Below are 23198 nucleotides of genomic sequence, written 5' to 3' on the forward strand. Positions count from 1 at the left end.
CTTTTACATGTTGGCATGTGTATGACAAAGACAGAGAAAGTATCCCCGTATAACTATGACAGCAAAGCAGATAAAAAAGGTAATTACAGGTAAAAATGCTTCCTCTTCTTACAATAATAACTTACTCACAGTACCTTCTAGGAGTCTCAATATGTTTCATGCTGTACAGAGACAGAGGGCCACCTCCAGCCTGTCCTCTCACTGCACTGTCTGAACCCCAACACACCAACCTTGCATTTTCAATGTTAAAACATTTTGAGGGACTAGTTTCTCAGCAGCAGCGGAATTTTACTTTGTGGGTTAGTAGTAGTGCGTCAAAACGAAACCGAAACCGTCTTTCACTGCAGCCTCACTAGCCTGGAGATTTTATCACTCCGCCGCTGCCGTAGCCTAAGCAACAACAGGGAACAAAGTATAAGCTATTCCAATGCTATGCAAGGTTGGTTTAATTTCTAAAATTATTCTGTCAACACAGACATGTACATCGATAGTCCGACGTTATAATGCATTTGTCTCGGGTGTTCTGCGGAGCAGGTAAAGCTGTTTTTAGTGACAGGCTGGATGTTACTATTGACGTGCGCTAGCTCAACACCAGTTTAGCAACAGTGACTTGTGCAACTATAAGGACTGCATAAAATGTGCTGAAAACGGTCTCCACTGACCTATATCACACCGGCAAAGTTGGAAATGAGGTCCTATGTCCAAAATTCCGAACTATTCCTTTAAGTTTGTGATGTTTTGGCCTTTATTCATTTTCTATATTTTGCATCCAGTACCTTCTTTACCTGTAGTAATGAGTGGCACTCTGTCTTTTAATTTGTGACTGTTTATCTAAATCTCTTTGCAAAGTCTCTGCCCTTGATAGTTGTATGTGGTAACACAGTCACACAACATTAAACAACATTTCTAAACTAGATGAGTTGATGTATGAATGAAATTTTAGAAGGCTTTTTTAAAGCCTTTTTTTTTTGCTGTCCTCCCTCCATTTCAATTCCCCTGTTCTTACTCTTTTTCTACCTTCCCTCTTTTTCCCCCTGCCTCTTTTGTGCCTTCACTACATCAACAGAGCGTCCCCAGCCACCCAGGAAGTTGGCTGTTCCTCAGGACGCGGTTGAATCTCGCCATGTCCGCCTCCACTGGGTGATGGGTGGCTCCGGTTCCTCCCCGCTGAGATACTTCACTCTGCAGGTTAAAGAGCTGCCCAACGGGGACTGGAACACACACATCGCTGACATCCCACACAACGTGACCACCTGGGCTGTTGACAGGTACATACATGCACAGATGTACACTCACAAAGATGCCTATAAAATATTGACTGTATTAACCCAGTACCAAGAAGTATCAAAACCTCTGCAGTCAGCGTTACTTGCATTCAAACCTTTTTTTGTACCTACTGTAGATCTATAACACATGGCTCTTTGTATGGCTTTGCTAGCAGCCAATGACTGCAAGCATTCTTTGATTCAATGAGACATGTGGTTGATTAGTTTTCTTTCAGATGATGAAATGGTTGATTTGAGGTTGTCTCCTGCTGTCTGAATAGGGATGGGCGTTTGGAAAAAATCTGCCAACTCGAGCATCTATAACGTTAATGATCAATTAATCAATTAATCGCTATGTTCTTATACATACTCCAGTATGTATAAAAACAGGCATACATGTAAGGATATATATACAGTACTATGCAAAACCTGTTTTGATAATGTACGCTTTTATTTTGAAAGGACGAACAGAGACTTCCTGTAGATCCTTAACTCAAGTGAAATTAAACTGTAAAGAAAACGTCAAGGAATTCAATGTTTTATGTTTTAGACCCTGATAAGGCATGAGGTTAGTTTTCACAGTAATCTTGCATATTTAAGTGTGTTTTGTGTTTTTTAAATAAGTTTTTGATCAAATTAAACCTTAGCTAGTTTTGCTCAAATGAATCATCTTGTATTTCCCTGTGTTTTATAATTGTTATTGCAACTTTCAGTTGGCAAACTGTAGCTTTATCCAACTTAATTCTCAGCTCATTGGTGTATTGACGTACGGCCGCAGAACTGAACGATCTGCCGTGTTTCAGTTCAGTGATACTGATATGCAGTCAGAGGTAAAATTAAAATAAAATAAAAATTACAGATCGATTAAAACTTCCACGTGATCGACCAAATTCTTCAACGATGAATGACGAATGACCATGAATCGATCACGATGAATTATTCCCATCCCTAGTCTGAACTCAAGGGACTAATTGTTTCATAAATGACAAAGAATTTAAGGTGGTAAATCTGCCACTGTGGTTAAAACTGCAAATGTACTGTGGAAGAATGGAAAGCATTCATGGAGGGCCTACGACAAGGCCGTATCTCATGGAAAAATTATTTGTGCATCTGCCTCATGATTCAGGTCTGGTCTAAAATGTAATACTTTCTACCTTTGCCCACGCTACACCCTTCCACCCAATTTTTATGAAAATTATTTTTTCCTGCTGACAAACAGATAAACAAACAAACTAAACTGAAAACATAACCTCATTGGCAGAGGTAAACATTCCACTGTTTCTTTTGTTTTCCCAGCAAAGCCCAAACATGGAAATTTTGTTTGGCACGATGTGCTGGACTTGAATTAGTTAAAGCACTTGTTAAAAAAAACCTTGTAATGTTTATGCATCCTTGGGGAGATGAGTGGACAAAGAGGGAAGGGATGCTGTGAATTCTTAAAACAAACAACAGAGAATTAGAACACAGATGGAAAAGTTTTATTTATTTAGCACATGAAGTACTGCAAAGGTTTGTGGAGCAAAAAAAACAACATTAACTACAAAAAACACCACCAGGGAGAGCAGAGTAATCATAATCACTGCTGAAACATGGAGGATCTCAGTCACCTAATCACACAGGCACAGCAGGAAGTGCTCTTTGTCTTTTTCTCTTAATACCTGTTTTTCTCGCTCTGCTTTAATGCTTTGAAGTGTGTGTGTGTGTGTGTGTGTGTGTGTTGTCTGTAGTCTCTCTCTACAACTGTTTTTTACCTTTTTCATCTGTCATTCCTCTTGTTGTCCTTCCCTCCCTCTATCCATCCGTCAACAGCTAGTGCTTTTAAAACCATAAGGCATGTATTTTACCTCCATCCACATGCACTAATCCCCTTGAAGAGGCCTCCATATCTTCCTTTTCCTTCCTTCTCTCTTTACCCCTCCAACCTCTTCTCCCTGGTGAGACGGTCATTATGGCAGCATGCGATTGTGGACTTGATGGTTACTCCAACTTCCCTGTGAGCCTGAGTAGCAGAACTATGATGTGGCATTACCAGTGTCTGTGTGTGTGTGTGTGTGTGTGTGTGTGTGTGTGTGGTTGTTCCCCGCATGTGTCTTCCGCTTCGTGACTGTTTGTGTGCGCTCCTGTGCGAGCTATCACAGAGCTATTTGAGATGCTGAAGAGTGCTCTCTCAGTGTGTCTGCATCCGCCTGTTTCAACCTGCCTCGGGGAGAGTCTATCTGGGATGTTGGCGGTTGCTGTTGTTGTTGTTTTGATGCCATTTTCGAGCTCATTCTATCACTGAATGCTCTCATTACAGCGCCGGATGGAGGAATTAGCTTACATATCCACACGCTCGCTCTCATACTTACTTGTTATCCATCTTTAATTGTTGTTTTCCAGCGAGACATCTTTGGAACCAAAACATCGAAGTCCCCAGGCTGATGCAAACATAGACACACACATGTACAGTCTGCACACACTTTCAAACATTGTCCTTAACATCGTCCCAGCGCTGTTGGTACCCCACCCTCTTTGAGCTTGGTGCCTTTGATGTCTTATTCCTACGAAACCCACAACCCTATAGGGCCTTTTCTTGTCCCTTATTGCGCCTGGCTCATTATTATACAAGAGGATACTTGAGCAGTTCTCCTGTCGCCTGCTGAATTTCTAACTGGTCCACTGTAGTCTCCTCAGCACTGTGTAAAATATTTCTTCTTACAAATGACTAAATTGCTCCTGTTAAGTCTTGTTAGTAATTAGGTTAGACCTAATAAGAATTTGTGAAAATGACTGTTTTGTCACCGACTGTCCCTTTTAAATTTTAATCAATTTCCCACAGTGTGCAGGAGAGGCTACATTTAAACTATTAACATGCTACGAGGCACAGAAGACTTGTCCAGCTACTCCCTAACAATGGGTGCCTTTTCATTCAGCTGATTGTAAGTGGCTCTAGAGTAAAGTGTTTTCAAAATGACTGATGTAAATTGTTATTCTGTGCTTATTAATGCAATCACCTTGCACAGAGGAGAAATGCAGATAAGATGTAGTATGGCAGTAAAAGTACTTTGGCGGGGGATACAATTAGGAAAGGTGTAAGATGATTATAATTCAAGACCATGTCCGCTTTTCAAAGGCCACTGAAAGACAAAAAACACATGTCTGTGAGAGGGGGGGTGGTAGAGAAGATGGTTTGGGAGGAAGATATTTCCAAACCTTCAGAGATAGCAGTGGAGCTTTTGACCGCTCGTGTGTCCACATGGTTATTGTTGGCTGTAACCAGGTTGCTTTCAGATCTCAGTGCTTTTGCAACGGCAGAGTAAAAAGGTTTTGTTACTTACTGATCTACTGGAGAAGGCCGAGTGGATGTCAGTTACACTCCAAAAGTAACTGACCATCTGTTGCTTGTTTCACTTTGCTTTTATCACTCTTCCTCTTAGCCTTCTTTGCTTCCTACGTTGACAGGGCTCTTTTGATTTTTCAGGTTAGAATTTTGACAGTTAAGGCCAAAACACAGTGAAAGTGGTTATTTGACACGCACCATTGAGCAATGATGTTCCTATGTTTACGAGACACTAGAAGCATCAGATCTAAAATGCCAACTCCACAGAAGCAGCCATTTTTTTTTTTTAAAGTTGCTATTTATATAGTTATAGGCAGAAACAAGTTACTTCTTTTTGAGTAGCCTACATGTGGCAGAAGGGCAACTGTTGGGCTTATGCTGCTGCTTTTATCAGTCAGTTGGCAGTAGAACAGTGGTACAGTCACTGGGAACCAGCCGTCTCCTTTCATCTTTTATTTTTTCTTCCAGGTATGTGAAAGTCACATTAAGCACAGCTGATCTATACTATGTTAATTAGTTTATGTTGCTAAATTCATATGGCGGCTACACAGTGGTGTAGTGGTTAGCACTCTTGCCTCACAGCTAGAGGGTTGCTGGTTCGGCTCAGGCCTGTGGCTCTTCTGTGTGGAGTTTGCATGTTCTCCCTGTGTCACTGTGGGTTCTCTCCAGGTCCTCCGGCTTCCTCCCACAGTCCAAAAACATGCAGCTCAGGTTTAATTGGTCACCCTAAATTGCCCGTAGGAGTGAATGAGAGCATGATTGTCTGTCTCATTGTGTCTATGTGCCCTGTGATAGTCTGGAGACCTGTCCAGGATGTACCCCACCCAATGTCAGCTGGGATCGGCTTCAGCCCCCTGCAACCCAAATGCGGATAATCGGTTAAGGATAATGACTAAATTTAAATGGCTACTTATATGAACTTAAGTTTTATGACCAAGAGATTTCAGTAGATATTTATAATAGATGATACTGGATGCTAACGTGAGTACCGAGGGTGTAAGCGATGATTCTTCTGATTTTTAATATCTTACATGTGAAAACACAGTGGTTAAGATCTATGGTCATACAGTCGTTGGCAGAGGCAATGCTAGTTACCTCTAAGCAGTTTTACATGCCTCATAAGGCTTTTGGTGCGTTTTCAGCCATTAAAAAGTAGGTGTACTTCAAGTACAAACATCAGACATTTTCATTGCATTTGAGCCTTAACTCCAGTTGTTCACCATTTCTTCTTTTGTATAATGAAAGAAAGGCTTATGTGTGTCAGTGTCGTTATTCTATAGCTCTGACAATGTGTTATCAACATTCACTTCATAATGATCCGTTAAAGCAAAAAATAGCCTATTGCCACTTAAGTACGCCTGCATTATTGTGGCAAGAAGAAAAGAAAAACCACAAGCTGAGGTAAACATTGCAACAGAAGACTTGTGTTGTGTTTGTGTTTAAAGGTCTTACAAATACTTTTAATGCTCTTTGGTGAGAAACCTTGAGTGGAAACAAGTATCTGCTGTTTCACCCGGTACTTAAAAACATCAGTATTGCTGTAATGTGTAAATAATCTGCTGTATTCACTAATTTAGCTGTTTTCATCTGTACGCAGCTATCTCACCTTGATAACTGTACTAATCAAGCTATCTTTATTTGTCTAGCACCTCTTGTAGATTAATGCAAATCAAAGACACAATAAAACATTTGACACAATGCTAAGATGCTAAGAGGAGGCATTGAGGTGCATTGCTCACTTATGGCACACCTTTCAAAATAAAACAGTTAGTTGTTAGTTTATTAGGTGTTTATTTCAGTCTTTGTATATAAAAATGTATAAATGAACAGCAAGTCTCTACTTTTAAAGTAGCAAAACAAATCAAGTTGATACTGACAGAAAAGGTGTAGGCTGAAGCCAGAGCTTATTGCACCTACCTTTTATTACATTACACTTCCTTTTATTGCACATTTAAAAATATATAATGAATTGGCTACATAATGCTACATTTGTGAAACATATTTCACAGTCCTTTTTATTTAGCCTTTTTTTATTTTCTTCACGGCCAAATTTAAGGGTTGGTCCCTGATTACACCTTCCACGCTGTTGCCTTACTGAGTAGACGAGAGGTAATCGTCACATAAACAATTTACATGTTTTTGTCAAAACAGCATCATTAAGCGAAATTATAAGAAGTTGTTGATGAATAAACCAGGTGCGCAATACAGCTCATGCTTACCTTTCTCTGATTTAATGTGTTTAATATGTACCATCTTAGATGGATAGATTGTTAATGTTTCTGTGTGCATTTAATCTGCCATGCTGAATACAAATGTACCAGTCCTCCTTGTTTACTGTTAATACTCCAGGGCTTCTCCCGGTAACATTGTGTTTTAACATCACAGCCCTATAAATCTGGGGTTCTTCCTGCAAAACTTCAGGACTTTGGAAAAGTGTGCAGAAAGGCTCAAAATGTCTGCAAGAGAGCCCTCAAGCACTTGAGCCCAGCAGCCTTTCAATTCAAATGCACCATTTCATTAGTTTAGACCTGAGTTATGTTCAAAAAATATTTGAAATAAAATGGAAAATTCATTTTTTCAATAAATGAATGGAAAAATGACTTTGGTGCTATGGGACTTTATGTGTACTCAATGAAAATAGATGCGTAAGGCTGAAATCAAGGGCATGTGGAAGGATTTAAAATGTAATCTCTTTTTTTTTGCGTCCAGTTGTACATGAGTATCTGTCTGTTTGTGTCTGCAGGCTGAAGCCCTTTACATCATACAAGTTTCGGATGCTTGCCACCAACGATGTAGGAGACAGTGTCCTCAGCAAAGAGACGGACGCTGTTACAACTCTGCAAGACGGTGAGGCACCGCAAACACTGGGCCGGAGGAATGAACTATGTGGATTTGGAAGGAAAAAAAACCTCATAGAAAAGGACTGTAATAAGCAGCATGTCTAGCTTCCTCACTCTCTTTCTCTGTGTTTTCTTTCCAGTGCCTGACGAGCCTCCAGTGATCCTTGCAGTGAAACCAACAACCACTACCTCAATCCTGGTGCAGTGGAAGGTATTTGCAGACTTTCTGATACAACAGAGATCCCTGAGATACAGTATATACACACCCAGAGCTACACAACAAAACATTGAGTGCAGGCTAATCACCTGTTTTGAGAATGACTCCCCTGCAGACTTACCGTATGCAGTGTTTGTGCTGCGTGTTTGTTTGGTTGCAATCATCATTATTTATTGAACCGGGAAGGTCAGAGGGCAGAGCAGACAGATTGGAGGGATGTCAAGAGGGACGGACGGACAGACGGAGGGACAGACTGTCCTAGCCGAGGGAGAGAAATGTTCAAACTCTTAATGAGGATATACCAGCAGGAGAGATGTTAGAGGGTGAGGGAAGCAAACATCAGCAATGTCCAACAACACAGAAGAGAAAAAAAGGGGTTATGGAGAAAAAGAGGTGGTTTTAGGGGAAACCGTGACATGTGAAGAGACAGTAAATACAGCCTGGCTACTGCACTGCGTGACACTCTTCCTCTTCTGTTTGGAAGTGTCTTCTCTCACTCCTTCTAGCCTTATGTCAAAGCAGAAGGAGGCAATGAAAAACAAAGTCACCAGCAATTTCATCATCCTTTACAAGAGTGCCAAAACCACTGAAGCATCACTTTGTCTATGCGGGTTACAGCCGGACCAATCCACCAGGCCTTTAAAGTGGACTGTGCTGATAAAATACTGCTCTGCCAGCCTGCCAGCATCCTGTCAGTCACTTCACTACACCAAGAAAAGGAAAATTAGCACAGTGCAGACATGGAAATGGAGTACTAATACTTCACTACATGTGTTTGCTTATTTGCATGTTTTCAGCGTCCCAATGACGACAGTGTGAACGGGGTGCTGACTGGATACCGGCTGTATTACCGAGAGCTCCCGGTAAACACTTCCACTGTCGCTACCGCAGAAGTCCAAGCGACCAAAAACAACACCACAAGTGCCCTCATTACAAGTGAGTACTGATACTAATGCTACTGTCTGCAATGCCTTTCAGACTTTTCTGTAGTACATACACAGGTTACAGCGATGGAAGCATCATCATCGTCATTTTGTTGCTTGAAATTCTTGAATTCAGACAGAGTGAAGGGAACGCAGGGCTCTTAATTCTAGTTGGAATTGAAATTTTATCAGCTGCAGCTGGCTAGTTAATTAAGCTAACGTTAGTTCAATGAGTTGGTTAAAAAATACATTCTCCAGGTGACTCGTTATATAATGAGAACACTGTAAATATGCATGGAAATTAAAAAAACAGCATTGTTGTATTGCATTTGAGAGCTTTATAGTTGTAATATTCAAAGTATGATAAGAGCTGTTAAAGAGATTTTTTCAGATTTTTGAAAGTGGGGTTGTATGAGATACTTATCCATAGTCGGCACGCTGCAGGTTTGGAGAAGCAGGAAGAAGTACTGACACTGAAGCTAAGCAATGTACTTCTGTGGGTGGAGGCGGCAGCAAAACATATTTTAGCCACCTAAAAAAAGGCCAGCCTAAAATAAACTAATATCAGCTTATTTCCACCGCCATACCTCGCCATCAGACAGCCCCCTCCGACGGGGAACTAAAGCTCTTCTATTTAATTGTGCTCTTTTCAATGCCACCAGACTCCTTTGACAAAAACAGTAATTTAACCTCACAGAACACTTAGTTTGTTTGTGTTATTGTGTGCCCAAAAAACCTTTTAAGGTCGCAGCCCAAGTCTGTGTGGTTAGTCTGAATCAGAGTGGTTTGGTTCGTTTTGTATTTAGTCTGGTTTTCTTCCACAGTGCACAAATATAAGTGGACCAAATAAAAAAAGATTTGAAGAGGGGCGTGTACGAAGGTGGAGGGCTCAAGCCCTACTCACACTATTAAGTCTTATTGGTTGAAAATTTTGGCGGGGAAGAATGTAAACACGGAAATAAACAAAGCAACGTGGAATGTTAGTCGTAGGAACATAGAGAAAGAAGAAGAAGAAGATTACTTTATTAATCCCACAATGGGGAAATTCAACCTCTGCATTTAACCCATCCTTTTTTACACACAAGTGAACACCCCATGCAAGGAGCAGTGGGCAGCACATTACTGCGCCCGGGGAGTTGTGCAGGGGGGTTAGGTGCCTTGCTCAAGGCCAGTCCTAGACCTGTCAGTACCAGGATTCGAACTGGCGACTCTCCAGTTATAAGCCCAATTCCTAACCTCTAGGCCACGGACGTTCTGGTACGTTTGATTATACTGGTGAAACGCTCAGAAAGAGCGCCTGTTGATGCTCTGGGTCGTCAATAAGCAATATGTTGATAATTCTGTTTTGGTGCACGCCAGAGTACAATTGGAGCCTTCACAAGGAAACAAACCAACTGTAACAAGGATTTAACCGCACCAGAGTTCGATTAAAACGGACTAAACTTTGGGTTGTGAAAGCGCTCTAAAACAATAAAGTCCCACAGTAACACAAGCTGATCTAAGAAGTCTGCTGGTTTTTCTCCTGGCTGTTTCTCCAAACTGGGGACGTGCCCACCGTCATCTACTGAAGGTTATACACAGATTATGGATAAGTACTTATACAACCCAATCTCCAAACAATCCCTAATAAAAAAAAAATCATCCAAACGTTTTCCTCTTAAACACAGTCATTTTATTACATGGCACTGTAATTGTACGATTTATTATCGAACTTCAAACATTTATTGATGTCTCCCTTTCTCTCATTTTTCCCAAAGCCAAGAGCACCTTCAAGACAGTCAGCAGTGCCTCGCTAACAGAGTTTGAGTTGACACGTAAGTCATTTCAGATGGAACAGGAGATTACATTTCTTGAGATCTTTAAGACAAACATAACCGTAAGTATTTCCCTTACTTTGTAGAACTGAAGAAGTTCAAACGCTACCAGATTGTTATGACAAGCTACAATATCATCGGAGAGAGCCCGCCCTCTGCCCCGGTCGAAGTGTCTGTTGGAGAGGCAGGTAGGTGGACACAGAAGGAAGCAGGTCACAATTTAATGTGTCATCTACACGCCCTGTTTGTTAACGTTCACATGTGTAGGATAGAACACCAGGAAAGTAGTTTTATTGTATTGCTTAATGTTGTTTTCAAGCTTCTTCTCTCCCCTGTGTTAAACTTTTTTATCACAGAGGAGGTTGCATTTTGTTTAGATAAAGAAACATTTAGTATGGAGCATTGCTCTTCTTATATCAGTGAGAGTGGGGTCTAAACTTCTTTAAAATAATTTTTCCTTCTATAGATATCACTTTTTAAACATGAAAGAATGTTTCTGACCTTGGAAAGAGTAGTTTAATGGATCAATTCCATCCCAAGGTCCACTTACTGCACTTGCTTTTTCCAGAGCTTCAAACCGTATCATAAAGTATTCATCAGTAGATAGAGTTTACCCAGTTGTTATAGAGATGGATCTGTTCACATACAAGCTCAATAGCTGTCATGATTTTATTCATGGCACCTCATGCTTTTGAACTGTGTGATATGTGTGTAAGGAGACCTTGAGTTGGGACGGTTTTTGTCTAATCATTAATTTGTTGTCTGCATTCTGTCTCTTGTGTTGTCCGGCGGCTCTTTTCTCTTTCTTGCTTTGTCCAGTCTACTCCTCCTGTCTTGCTTTTGCTGCCCCTTGAGTGACACTGGCTTTGCGTGTGTGTGTGAGGGTGTGTGTAAGAGTGCGTATGCATACAACTGAACAAATCTGAATGTCACCAAAAGCTCCACAAAGTCATCTATTTTGTAGATATCGCCAAACTCCTGTTTAACTTTCACTGAAGGGTCACGCCGTGGACCTATTACACAGACAGGAGTGCAAATATATCTCACACACACACACACACACACACACACACACAACATGGCTACTAGGGCTGGGCAATATGGCCCTAAAAGATTATCACGATATTTCAGGGTATTTTTGCGATAACGATATTCTTGACAATATTACAAAATACTGAAAATTATATAGAAAATATGATATTTTAGTCTGTATAAATAAAAAACGAAAAAACTAATCATAAATCTAATATGTCCCAACAGTTGCCTAATACCTGAGTATTAGCAAATAATTAAAAATAACCATCTACAGGGTCCAGGGACATGCCCCCCTGGAGAATTTTTTTTTCATAAAAGCCCAAATTTGGTGCCTTTCACACATTCTAATGCCACTATTCCATCATATACACTGATCTTAACATTGCCTATTATTCAATAAATAATTGTAAAGGAGAATAAGGGTTTGAGTATGTTTTATTTAAAGCTTCTTATTTTGACACTCTGCTGAGGCAAACGGCAACACAACGCAAAATAACTTTATATTATGAATAGTGTAGATATACTTTCAGTAGCTTGAAATGTGACGTTAGAGCAGCACATGAGACTCTGGCAGGCCGCCACAGTCTAGGTCATTAATGGAAACCCTCACACCACTACGACAGGAAGTAGGAATGTTGCCTATATCATGATATGCATTTTTTTTTTACCCATAAAAAAATATACCGATATTATTGTGAACGATACGAAATGGCACACCCCTAATGGCTACAAAACTCACAAACGCACGAGTGCTGGTGAACACACGTTTTTGCAATTTCCCTCACAAGCTCACACTCCCTCCATGAGACCCACACTGCATTCCTATTCAAGGGGTGTGTGTAGTGTGTGCATAGTGTGGGCGTGTAAGCCATACATATCACATGCAGATGAGCCAGAGGTGAGGATAAGCAGGGGGAGGCAGAAAAAGGCTGCAGGGGGATGATGAAATGGGGTGATATGGCCTTTTCTCTAGCCTCAGGTACACACTGCTGAGTGTTCATGCATATGTGTGGTACAGAGGAGTAACAAGGTACAGCCTTAGGCCCATTCTAATTGGAAAGGTTGAACACATCTTCCATACTTCCCACTTTAACACCCAGCCTCACACACACACACACACACACATACAGTATCTGTCTAACGTATCATCTCACCTCCTGCAGCTCCATCAGTGGCCCCTCAGTCTATCAGAGTGTCAGCTGTGTCTCCCTCCATCCTGGAAGTGACCTGGGACACACCCCCCCTCGAGACCCAGAATGGACTCATCCAAGGATACAAGGTGACACACACAAACACACATACACACACAAAAGACAAGGAAACTATGTGAAGGGTCATTACATCACTGTCAGGTAGTGGTGCTAATAGCCAGATTTGACATGCCTCTATAAATCTCGATCTTTATCATTTTCCGGCAGTGTTGGGCTAATTACTCAAAAAACGGTATTACTCATTAATCTTTTCAAAAGTAATATGATTATGTATTATTCCCTGAACAGTAATTCATTACACAAATTGTTAGATTACTTTTCTGTTACACCTCACAAAATATTTTCTCCACATAATTTATTTCAAGCTTCATTAGTTTTTTGTCACTTTTAGTCCACGGCCCACAATTAAAATCCAGGTTTCACTGTTTAGCGTTCCACTGTAGGGCTACAGCCATCGTTTGCAGCTGCAGAGGGCTATATTTTTTGAGTGTAATGCTATTTTCAAGTACTTCATGTTGAGCTGTTCGCTGTAGGTGTTTCTGGAGGTTTGAGGTCATGTTTTTCACAGTGGAAAGAGTCGTAAAATGCAATTCACAAAGGTGTGAGTTGATCTTTCCTCTTGATAAAATCAAAATATTATATGAAAATTTCCAGCTGCAGAATGTAAGCATTTAAATCATCAAGGCTCGCTTGCTGCTTGGGGATGTGCACAAGGAACGATTATGAAAATAAGTGGATTTGACTGGATTGCTGGATTTCAAATCACTAGTAACAACAAAGTAAGGTTGTACCAAGTTATTTCTTGTTCTTGGGGCGTAACTAATATCATGACTGAAATTTCTGTGGTGTTTCAACGAACTACTTCTTACTTGGGAAGGTGATATTATTAGTGTAATGCATAAGTAGTACTGCATTACTTCACAGTTTTTTTTAGCTCACTTTAGCCACTAATATCTCTGTTGTGACAATCTGCATTCATTTTGGGATAAAAACTGTTATTGTTAGTAAGAAATTATCCTTGAGAAAATGTAATAAAAACAGAAAGTGAGCTGCAAAGTTGGTGAGTGACAGGAAATATTCCAGCCTCTGTAGCTTAAACTACATGTTATCAGCATACATTATGTGTAAAGAGGTGTGTGTAAACATGTGTGTAAAGAGGAGACTTGTGGGAACACAGAGAGCCTATTTTCATTGAGATAGTATGACATCAGAGGTCACATGACCGCTTTGAAAATTGCCAAAATACCCTAAATTTGCAGCATTTTTTAAACAACTTCCCGACATGATATCCTGACATGCTAGGGGTCTATAGTTTCATATAATATCAGTATCTCCAGTATATTCCTAAAATTGAGCCGTCTGAATAGTAAGTAGTTAATGGTTGTCATGACTTATATGTGTACTAGTTTATATTATAGGCTGGTACTGAGGCAAACCACATGGCATTGTAACACACCGTCAAATCCCAGTTAAGTATATTCACCAAACTCTGACAGGTCATACTGAGTCCAGACAGTTTTTATCAGAGCCATCAGTGCACTGATCTGGATGTAATTGTAGTCTGGTCAGTGGTTATAGGTCTGACTTGCCCCGTTTGGTATCCGTTTATGTATCAGGATGCAGCTGCTGGACAGACCATGATCTGTTCAGAGACCAATAACAAGGAAAACAAACGTTTTCATTTTGTGGGAGAATTTTTCAGTCGAACGTGGAGCAGTACAGATTTTATGTGTTTTTTCTGCGTCTGACCTGACAAAATGTGCAATTAACACATAAAACAAAAGCAGAACACAGTGGGACTTGTAGCCCGCAGCATTAACTTCTGACACCAATGCATAAAAACATGTAATGACCATTCTTTCTTTTATTGTTTCCACACACAAGACAAGAAAAAAGCCAAATGAGTACTTACACTATGAGTGTCCATGTGACAGAAAAGCACACAGGACTGTTTCTGTCTGCATTTTAAAATCTCTCTTGTCTTGGAGGGGTTTTGCTCTGCTGCACCTTCAAGTGTCCTATAGAGAAAGAGAGAGAATTAAGTTAGAGGAAGAATCTGAATATCCTTTAATGGTTTCAATATCACTCCTCAGCCTGTCTCTCCCCCTCAACTCCCCTGTCCCACCCCCTCGCTCTCAGTACTTCAAACACAAGGTTATCTGTCCTGCTTTAGACACATTGATTTCTGCCGGAGCAGAGGGGGGAATGGAGTAAGAAAGAAGGGAATGTAATATTTGCAGAGTGAAGGAATGAGATGAGCAAGTGATCCCTGTAGAATCCTGATTAGAAGAGAGTATCGAGGGAATAGGTTTAAACTACCGGAGACGGATGGGCGCGGGGAGGGGAGTGTGAGGCAGAGGGGGTTAACGAGATTAAGACGAGAAAAATAGAGCAAAGAAAGAATGTTTAATGAATTTATAGGTTCTGACTTCTGTTAACACTTCTACTCTGTTAGATGAGCAGTACAGACAGCAGGTAGGGATGAAGGTAAACTTCATTGCAAGTGTATTTTTCACAGTTTGAGTTTACTGAAATGCTCCAGAGGCTTGTTAAACACACTGAACATGATGAGTAAGAGGTAACGGGTAATACTAAACTATGCCAGTGAAATTTCTCGCGCACAACAGATGTTGCAAAAGGTTGCACGTTATAAAAAGGTGTGGGCAGACTTGTAAAAATGAGTCATTGATATTTTGAGTGAGGCACTCTAAAACTGCAGATTTTCCTAAGAGTAAAACTTTTCATTTTTTCATTTTATACTTCATCAAGATAATCCATCATGCCATTCCTGCCAAAATAGGTCAGTCATTTCTAATAGATGTGCTACAGACACAAACAAAAACCTGAAAATGATTAAGTGTTTCCTGCTTTGCAAAACAAACATCCAGCCGCTGTTTCTCATCAAGACTTAAGATCCTAAATCAAGTCCTTTAACTAAAGAGATGGTTGGAAAATCCATTTAAGGCTCTTGATCTCATCAAATCAAATCATATCATAATCATGTTCATTCATGACAGCTTCAAATTGTTTTTTGGGACTAATCCTGATGGTCTCACACTCTTACCAAAAACCAAAATAGATCCTCGACACAGCAGTTGAGTGGATTACAACATGGCCTGGACATTTTAGTAAACCGTTTGAATAAAGTACCACCAGGAATGTTACCTAAATGGAAATACCCCATTTATGCAGAAGGTAATACATTTTGATTTTAAATTGAGTATATGGATGAGTTATTCCGTATCTCATTATTGTAAGAGGTTGCAGGAGGACAGAGATGGTATAATGCTGCCCTCAAGTGCTACTCGTAAGCTGCTACTTGCATGTTTGGAAGGTATAAGAACAGCTTATGTTGCTTTGTAGTGCCTTCTGTTAGGAATAATGTCAAAATAGCTTGGCTGTTGTATGACTGTATACACCAAACTGCAGATGGTTTATGCTGCAGAGAAAAAAATCTCATCTATATATTTGTAGATAAATAAAAACATAACATTGATTTAATTAAATTGCCAACATAGATCCATTTTCCCATCTATTGCTGCCATAGATCTGAATACTAACATCATTTTTAAAACATCCAGGCTAAATGTTAGATGTCATTAAAAATCAGTGTACAGTATGTGCGGTTTTGTTTGTACATAATGAAACCACATTTATTCCAGCATTCAGTATACAGTTAAAGCAAAAAACGACGTGGCTACATTAAACTGCTGCATGTTTTTGTTAGCTTACTTGACACTCATGACAAATACATCAAATTAATCGTATCATATAAATTATCTAGCCAATGGTTTCTCACTTTGAAACCATGTTAATGACCACTAATCCACAAAAGACCCCCGTAAACAAAATGTCCAGTCTGTCTGTAATTAAAAAAGCCACAATTTCATAATCTGATTACAGTTTGAATGAGCTGAAGAGCCATGAATGGCATGATTAGGGACCCGGGTGGCTGATTGTCATTGAATGCTTGTGAGGGGAAAATGTCCATGAGCTGCGGCCGAGCAGACAGAACAGACTCATTCTGACTTGTTTTGCTGTAATTTTGCATCCATTGGGCCAAAATGTTCTACTAACCTTCCACCTATTGTAAATTCAAGTGATCTGACAAAAAATAGACTTCTGCACCTCCCCTTGGCTCAGTTTTCAGGATTTATGAAATCAAACCCATGCTGGGAGACTTTGGCCAATCACAGCTCATTTATTAAAGAGAGGCCGTTCCTATTGGCTGTTCTACAAATGCAGATGTGTGCTGCTGCAGATGATAAAAGCCTGAATCAATGGTGGAAAATCATGCAGAAACATGCTATTCCAGCATTGGCAACAGCTATCTACACTGCAAAGCAACACAACAAAAGGAAACCGACTTATCAAAAAGAGAGTCTGAAAGAGAGTCAAAACATCTGTGAAGAGTTCAGAGAGAGAGAGAGAAAATGTTGTTAATAGTTTCGCCTCAAGCTAACCACTATGATCAAAGAGCATTCATTGAACGTGCTCATGTTTATGGTGAACTAAGGTGTGTAATCCTTCAAGTAATTAACACGAACGAGAGCATTGTTAACTTTTGCAAAAGTCAATGACTCACACTCTCACACGCTGTGATTGACAGCATGTGGTGTGCTGCTGTTGTATGGAAGTTTGACCTCCCATCAACCTCCTGGTAAAGTGATGATGGTTTAATGCGTGGGCGTGTTAACGTTTAACTCTGAGCTGAATGCGTCATGGTTGCTTGCAGTGATGGCTGGTGTTCAGGTGTCCTTATAAAAGCCGTCAGTTTTACTTTCATCAATTTTAGATACTTTCTCATGTGTGTTTATTATCTTCGCCAGCCATTTATGTACAACAAGCAACCAACAGAGGCAGTAAGCAACGCACATTTTAACATCATGCTGAAGCCAGGTCATATGAATATTTCAAGGAGGTTTATGAACAAATTAAAACAGAATCCAAAAGAAAAAAATTGTACTTTTTGTTGCAAATGGTGCCCAGCAGGTCGGAAAAACAAGTCTGAATGTCACCCACATCCAGAACAAATTTGAAACAACAAATTTTCAGTTGAAACATTCAGCCAAGGGCTCACAGCTGTGGATAATTGAAGTCCACATTAATGTAGCTCAAAGGGATTTACAGGCCCACAAGTCTGCAGAGAAAACAGAACGGTAATTCTCATAGAACTGTCAGTCACGATTGAAATGAATGACTAGCACTCGTACAGGTTACTGTATGAAGCTACTGTATGCCTGTGTTCGTCTGGTGGGAGACAGGACAGAGAGGGCAGAGATGCAGGGGGAAAGCTGTATTTTCAAATTCTGGCATTTGTTTCAACTTATTCCAGAAAACTGCCTACCTCAGCTTTAAAGCTACAACATTTAAGCTTAAAATAAATTAACCATCATGAGAGTAAACACTGTAACAGCTGTTGTGGCTGTTTTCTCACCCTAAAGGCACTTGTGTATCTAAGATACTTTTTCTGATTCATCTCTAATGCATGAGACTCAACCACCTCTGTAACCTTGCTGTTAGTGTATATCTGATATGGCCGTGTGTGTGTGCAGTCAATCCTTTTTCACTGGGCTCTCAGCTGGTCTATTCAAAAAAGTACACATTTAAAGCAGGTAGCTGCTCTAAGGAATGTTGCAGTGGATATGCACCTGTCCAGTGCAGTTATGAGCTGGAGGCAAGCTGTTTTAATGCATCAAACTGATTTTGTTACTGGATATGCATTTATATTGGCTGTTTACTGGCAGTAAGATATCACGTCTATTGCTTATCTTTTCCTTTTTTTCGCTCATTATACACAACCTGTTCCATTAAAAGTATGTGACCTAGACTCTAATGTAAAAGTCACAAGTTTAGGATTTCTGGAATACTTTGTTTTTTCAAAGTCAATTAAGTAACACATTCCTCATATCACCGCAGTTATATGAAACTTAACCAAATATGATAAATTGGTCTGTCTAAGGTGCTGAAAAACCACAGAAACAATATTCCTCAATAATAACTAAGACAGAGTCTGAACTTTAAACCTCCTTCATCGTAGCTTTGACTAGTGAAAAAAGCCAATTCTGGCGTGAAATTCACACAGCAATAGGTCTTAATATATTGATCTCATCTTAGTGGGTACAATAATCAGGTGACCTTTGTTCTATTTAAGTATGCAGAGATGGACCAAAGTAGCCCATGTGTCTTCATTACTGGCTGATGTCGAGAAAGTTAATGGTCATGCTTATAGTTATTGGTTCCACATGAGCCTGGACAGTGACACATGGACTACATTCTACAGTTTTGATTGTTTGATTAATTTAATCTGTTCAAAGGAGCAAATATTACATTGTTTGATAACATAATTGGACGTGTAGGTTTTAAAAGTACTGTGCTCTATGTACAGTACACTACATTTTGGTTTAATTACTTGAATAAAGTTTATGGCTGGTGTGAGGCATCAATGTTGGTTTGTTTAATCTTAAATTAGCGCTTTAAGAGAAATCCCAGTTTCCAAGTCATAGTTAGGGCTTGGATTTTGACATTTTACCTGAAGCTGATGTGCTCTCCTCAATGCCACCAGACTCCTTTGACAAAAATAGTAATTTTACCTCGCAGAACTAGGGAGTTACTAGTCTACCCCTGTCTCAGTCGGTTGGTTGGTTTGTGTTATTGTGAGGCTTTGGTGAGTTTAATTTAAAACACCAAAGTTGCACACTTACACTAACAAAGTACCCAATCATGGCAGTTGTGGACCAGTAACTCCGATGTCCTGCGTGGTAAAATTACTGATTTTTTTCAAAGGAGTCTGGTGGCTTTGAAGACAACATAAATACGGCTTAGGTTCCTCCTTTGTAAACTGGTGGCTCTCTGAAAGGAAGGTAAAGCTGTGAAAATACCTTATACAGCCCCACTTTAAAGGCTATTTGATTATGAATATTCAGATATGACATAAAGACAGCATTATGCTTGTAGCTGCCATTTCATGTTATTGAACATGTGAAAAATATTATGTATTTAAGGATAAATTGCAGTGGCCTTAATTGCTTAATTGTTTTTTAAGGGGAAAGAAAACTTCTTCTTCTCAGCTGTCTTAACTTTGCTTGAAATATATAAAGTATTATATTTACAGATACATCAGACCAGACCAGTCCAGTGGTATCTGCAATAAGAAAGTACACCTACTTTACCCTTCTGTTAAACTGTCAACACCAAAACAAATCTCTCCATAACCAACTTCTCCTCCTTGTAAAACCGCGCATGGGCACTTGTATATTGGACGGATCGATCAGGAGACCTCAGGAGGAATGGGCAGAAAGTAAATAATTAATACTGTTGGCTGAAATGAAGAGAGGTAGAGGAGAAAACAGGAGGAGTAGAAGTTGTTTGCAGACAGTGTTATTGACAGTGTTTTCCTGCGTTGCAGATCCACTACTGGGAGCGGGACAAGCAGAACCAGAGTGAGAAGGTAAAGGTGATTTTCGTCCCAGACACCCGTGTGCACCTCACCAACCTGACCAGCTACACACCTTACCTGGCCACTCTGACCGCCTTCAACACGGCTGGGGACGGCCCTCCCAGTGACCCCCGTGGGGCCCGTACCATGCAGTCTGGTAAGGAGTGATGACAGTTTGTTTCCCTAAAACCGAATGAATCATGCATCGGTGTCGTCATTTTTTTAAATTCCGTGACTTAATTTGTCTTCCTCCACGTGTTCTGCAGCTCCCAGCCAGCCGAGCTACCTGTCCTTCTCAGAGGTGACAGGAGGAAGTGTCAATGTGTCCTGGGGAGCTCCACTGACTCCTAACGGACAGCTGGAGGGCTACAGGATCATCTACCAGCCCACTGCCCCTGTACAGGGTATGTACGCACATGCTTTATACACACACAAATACTCAAGATAAGATATGACTTCATTATTTATTGTGTTTGTTTGTTTTCCTGGGAGTACTTTATATATATTTTGTTTGTTTGTTTTCCTGAGAGTACTTTATATATATTTTGTTTGTTTGTTTTCCTGAGAGTACTTTATAGATATTGTGTTTGTTTGTTTTCCTGAGAGTACTTTATATATAATGTGTTTGTTTGTTTTCCTGGGAGTACTTTGCATTTTTACAGATATTGCACATTAGAGAAAATATATTTTAGCTTGTTAAATAGGTTAATTAGGTTGTTGTCTGTACTAGTATGAACATCAATGAATACATACAGTATATTTAAATATATGCACAGGATATACACAGTATAGTATAAGGCAGTGATTCCCAACGGGGGGGGGCACAACCCCCCCAGGGGGGCGCCAAAGATCCACGGGGGGTCGCGAAGCCCTTCTGATTTTAAGGGATGTAATAAATCTAATGTGTTAAATATAGATGAGTCAGCATTTAATTCATTAGTGGGACAAACACAACTAAATAAGGGCGACATTAAACATTTATTAATTTATTTAAATAGAAAAATCACTTTAGAAAGGTTTAAAAATAAAGGCTATATCGCAAGAATAAGGACATGTGTAACATCCCTCCTGCAGTATACACAGGTAACCTCACCTAGCGGTAACCTCATCTAGCGGTAACCTCACCTATCGGTAACCTCGCCTTACAACAGAAACACAGAGCAAATGGAAAAATGGCAAAGCGTCAGGGAGACGAAAATGCTGAATATCTCAAAAAGAAAGAGAGGGTACCATGAAAGTTACATTGAGTTCTGCTTCATAGAAGCAATGGACAATGGGGCGGTTGCCAAAGGTAAAAATGTGGGTCCCTCAAGAAAAAGGTTGGGAACCACTGCTATAGGGGATATAAGTCATATAATATTATAGAAAATATACAGAAGGCCTCATATACTTTGTGTGGTCGGATGTAAACAGAGATAGTGCAAATAAACCAGTAAAGTGACCTGGTGGTATGAACATGTTGAGGGGGACACTGACATTTTCTTTTTAATGTTGTGTGTGAGAGCAGGAGTGAGTAAAGTGGTGACGGTGGACGTGAGGGGCAGCTGGCAGAGATGGCTGAAGGTTCGAGACCTGGTCAAAGGAGCCACGTACATGTTCAGTGTCCAGGCTCTCACAGTCAGCTACGGACCACCCATACAGGCAAACATCAGTGCTCAGCCCGTGCAAGGTAGGCATGGCTTAGTGTGTGTGTGTGTGTGTGTGTGTGTGTGTGTGTGTGTGTGTAGGTGTCTCTACTTCTGTCACTATGTTGTTGAGACAAACATGTTAATGCAGATCCATTGCGAGGACTCAACAAGGTCTGCTATTCTCATTATTGATTATTCTGGGTATTCTTTTCTCGAAAAAATTCAGATGATTTTGTTGCTTTAATTCAGGTTGTTGTTGTTGTTTTTTGTAACAACAGTTATTATAAAAACACAGTGACACCTGCTGTAACTAATAAATAACCTCAGTACTAACTGTTTCACTTCAGCATATTTTTACATATTTTTACATTATGTCCATGTTTCTTATGTTTTGGTTTTAATGGTGCATTGCTGCATCAGTAACAACTTCAATACTACCTGATACTGTTTATAGTTTCACAACTTTATCGCAACTTTATTAACTTAATTCTATTCCTTATCTTTATGTTGTTTTCTAATCGTATTTATTTAATCATTGATGAAAAAGTTAAAAACTTGTTGTACTTGCACAATGATAATAAGAGTATTCTGTTTTATTCCGGAAGTCTTTTTGATTTGTCTTATCAAGATCACAAAACACATTCATTCGGTTTACAAGGATAGAAAACTCACATTTGAGAAGCTTTAATTGCTAAATATTTAGCTTGAAATGAAATGAAATGACACATCAACTGTCATAAAAGTTGCAAATAAATTTTACTTTCAATCGACTGACCGCTGGATTGATCAGTTCCAGACTCAGCTCCCATTTGGGGACATAAAGGATTAAGATTTGGTTTTTAGTTAAGTTTATAATTCAGTTTCGGTAATGTTAAAGGAGAGGTGATCCACAGGTTAAGATTTACTGTTTTCTTTTTGGTTTTGTAGCTTTCTTGTTTTTCTTTTGTTTTGAGGAGTTGCTCACTTTGTAGTTCAGGTGGAAAAATATGCACTTTATGTCCTCAAATGAACATGATCCATGTATATGTGAGCATAACTCAAATGATCTTAATGCATTATTCAGATTAAGATTAATTTATCGTCCATTAGATTTGCATAAAATTGAAATTTGTCTTTGGAACTGGCATGTAAGACAACACACACTGTACACAGCAACAAATAATTCTGCATTTTAAAATCTTAAAGTGACCAAGTGCCAGCAATAAAAGTGATGAGTGGGTAGTTCTTCCCCTGGCATGTAAGTCCATCAAAACATCACAAGAATGCTTGATACTCAGCAGTATTAAACAATAAATAACTGTTTGTTATAATAAATTATGGTGTTGGTTGCAGAATGTCCTAAAAAGCTGCCTTAATGCTTGGAAGGGGGCTGAGGGATTTGGTTATTTATAGTTATGGAATCGGTTACTTTATATGTAAGAAAGTAGGCTGACAAGAGAGATATTTATGTGAGATAAACAAATGACTGGCTCTTGGTCAAAAGATGTGGGCACATTGTTCTATAACTA

General features: G+C 39.7%; 1 protein-coding gene across 2 annotated transcripts in view; it reads left to right on the forward strand.

Moving 5' to 3' along the window:
* Positions 1-390: 390 nt before the first annotated feature.
* Positions 391-23198, forward strand: part of LOC131972170 (protein sidekick-1-like) — a 34034-nt gene continuing 11226 nt past the window's right edge. The window contains exons 1-11 of one of the 2 annotated variants that reach the window (XM_059333960.1): positions 391-439; positions 1067-1268; positions 7328-7431; positions 7565-7635; positions 8439-8577; positions 10322-10378; positions 10465-10566; positions 12577-12692; positions 20033-20219; positions 20329-20466; positions 21570-21731. In XM_059333960.1, the coding sequence (XP_059189943.1) occupies positions 433-439; positions 1067-1268; positions 7328-7431; positions 7565-7635; positions 8439-8577; positions 10322-10378; positions 10465-10566; positions 12577-12692; positions 20033-20219; positions 20329-20466; positions 21570-21731 (1285 nt within the window). In that variant the 5' untranslated portion in view covers positions 391-432. Of the gene's footprint in view, positions 440-478; positions 535-1066; positions 1269-7327; positions 7432-7564; positions 7636-8438; positions 8578-10321; positions 10379-10464; positions 10567-12576; positions 12693-20032; positions 20220-20328; positions 20467-21569; positions 21732-23198 lie in introns of those variants that run through there. The other variant, XM_059333954.1, reaches the window with a different exon arrangement.

This window comes from Centropristis striata, chromosome 1, assembly GCF_030273125.1.
Source record: "Centropristis striata isolate RG_2023a ecotype Rhode Island chromosome 1, C.striata_1.0, whole genome shotgun sequence".
In the NCBI taxonomy this organism is placed as follows: domain Eukaryota; kingdom Metazoa; phylum Chordata; class Actinopteri; order Perciformes; family Serranidae; genus Centropristis; species Centropristis striata.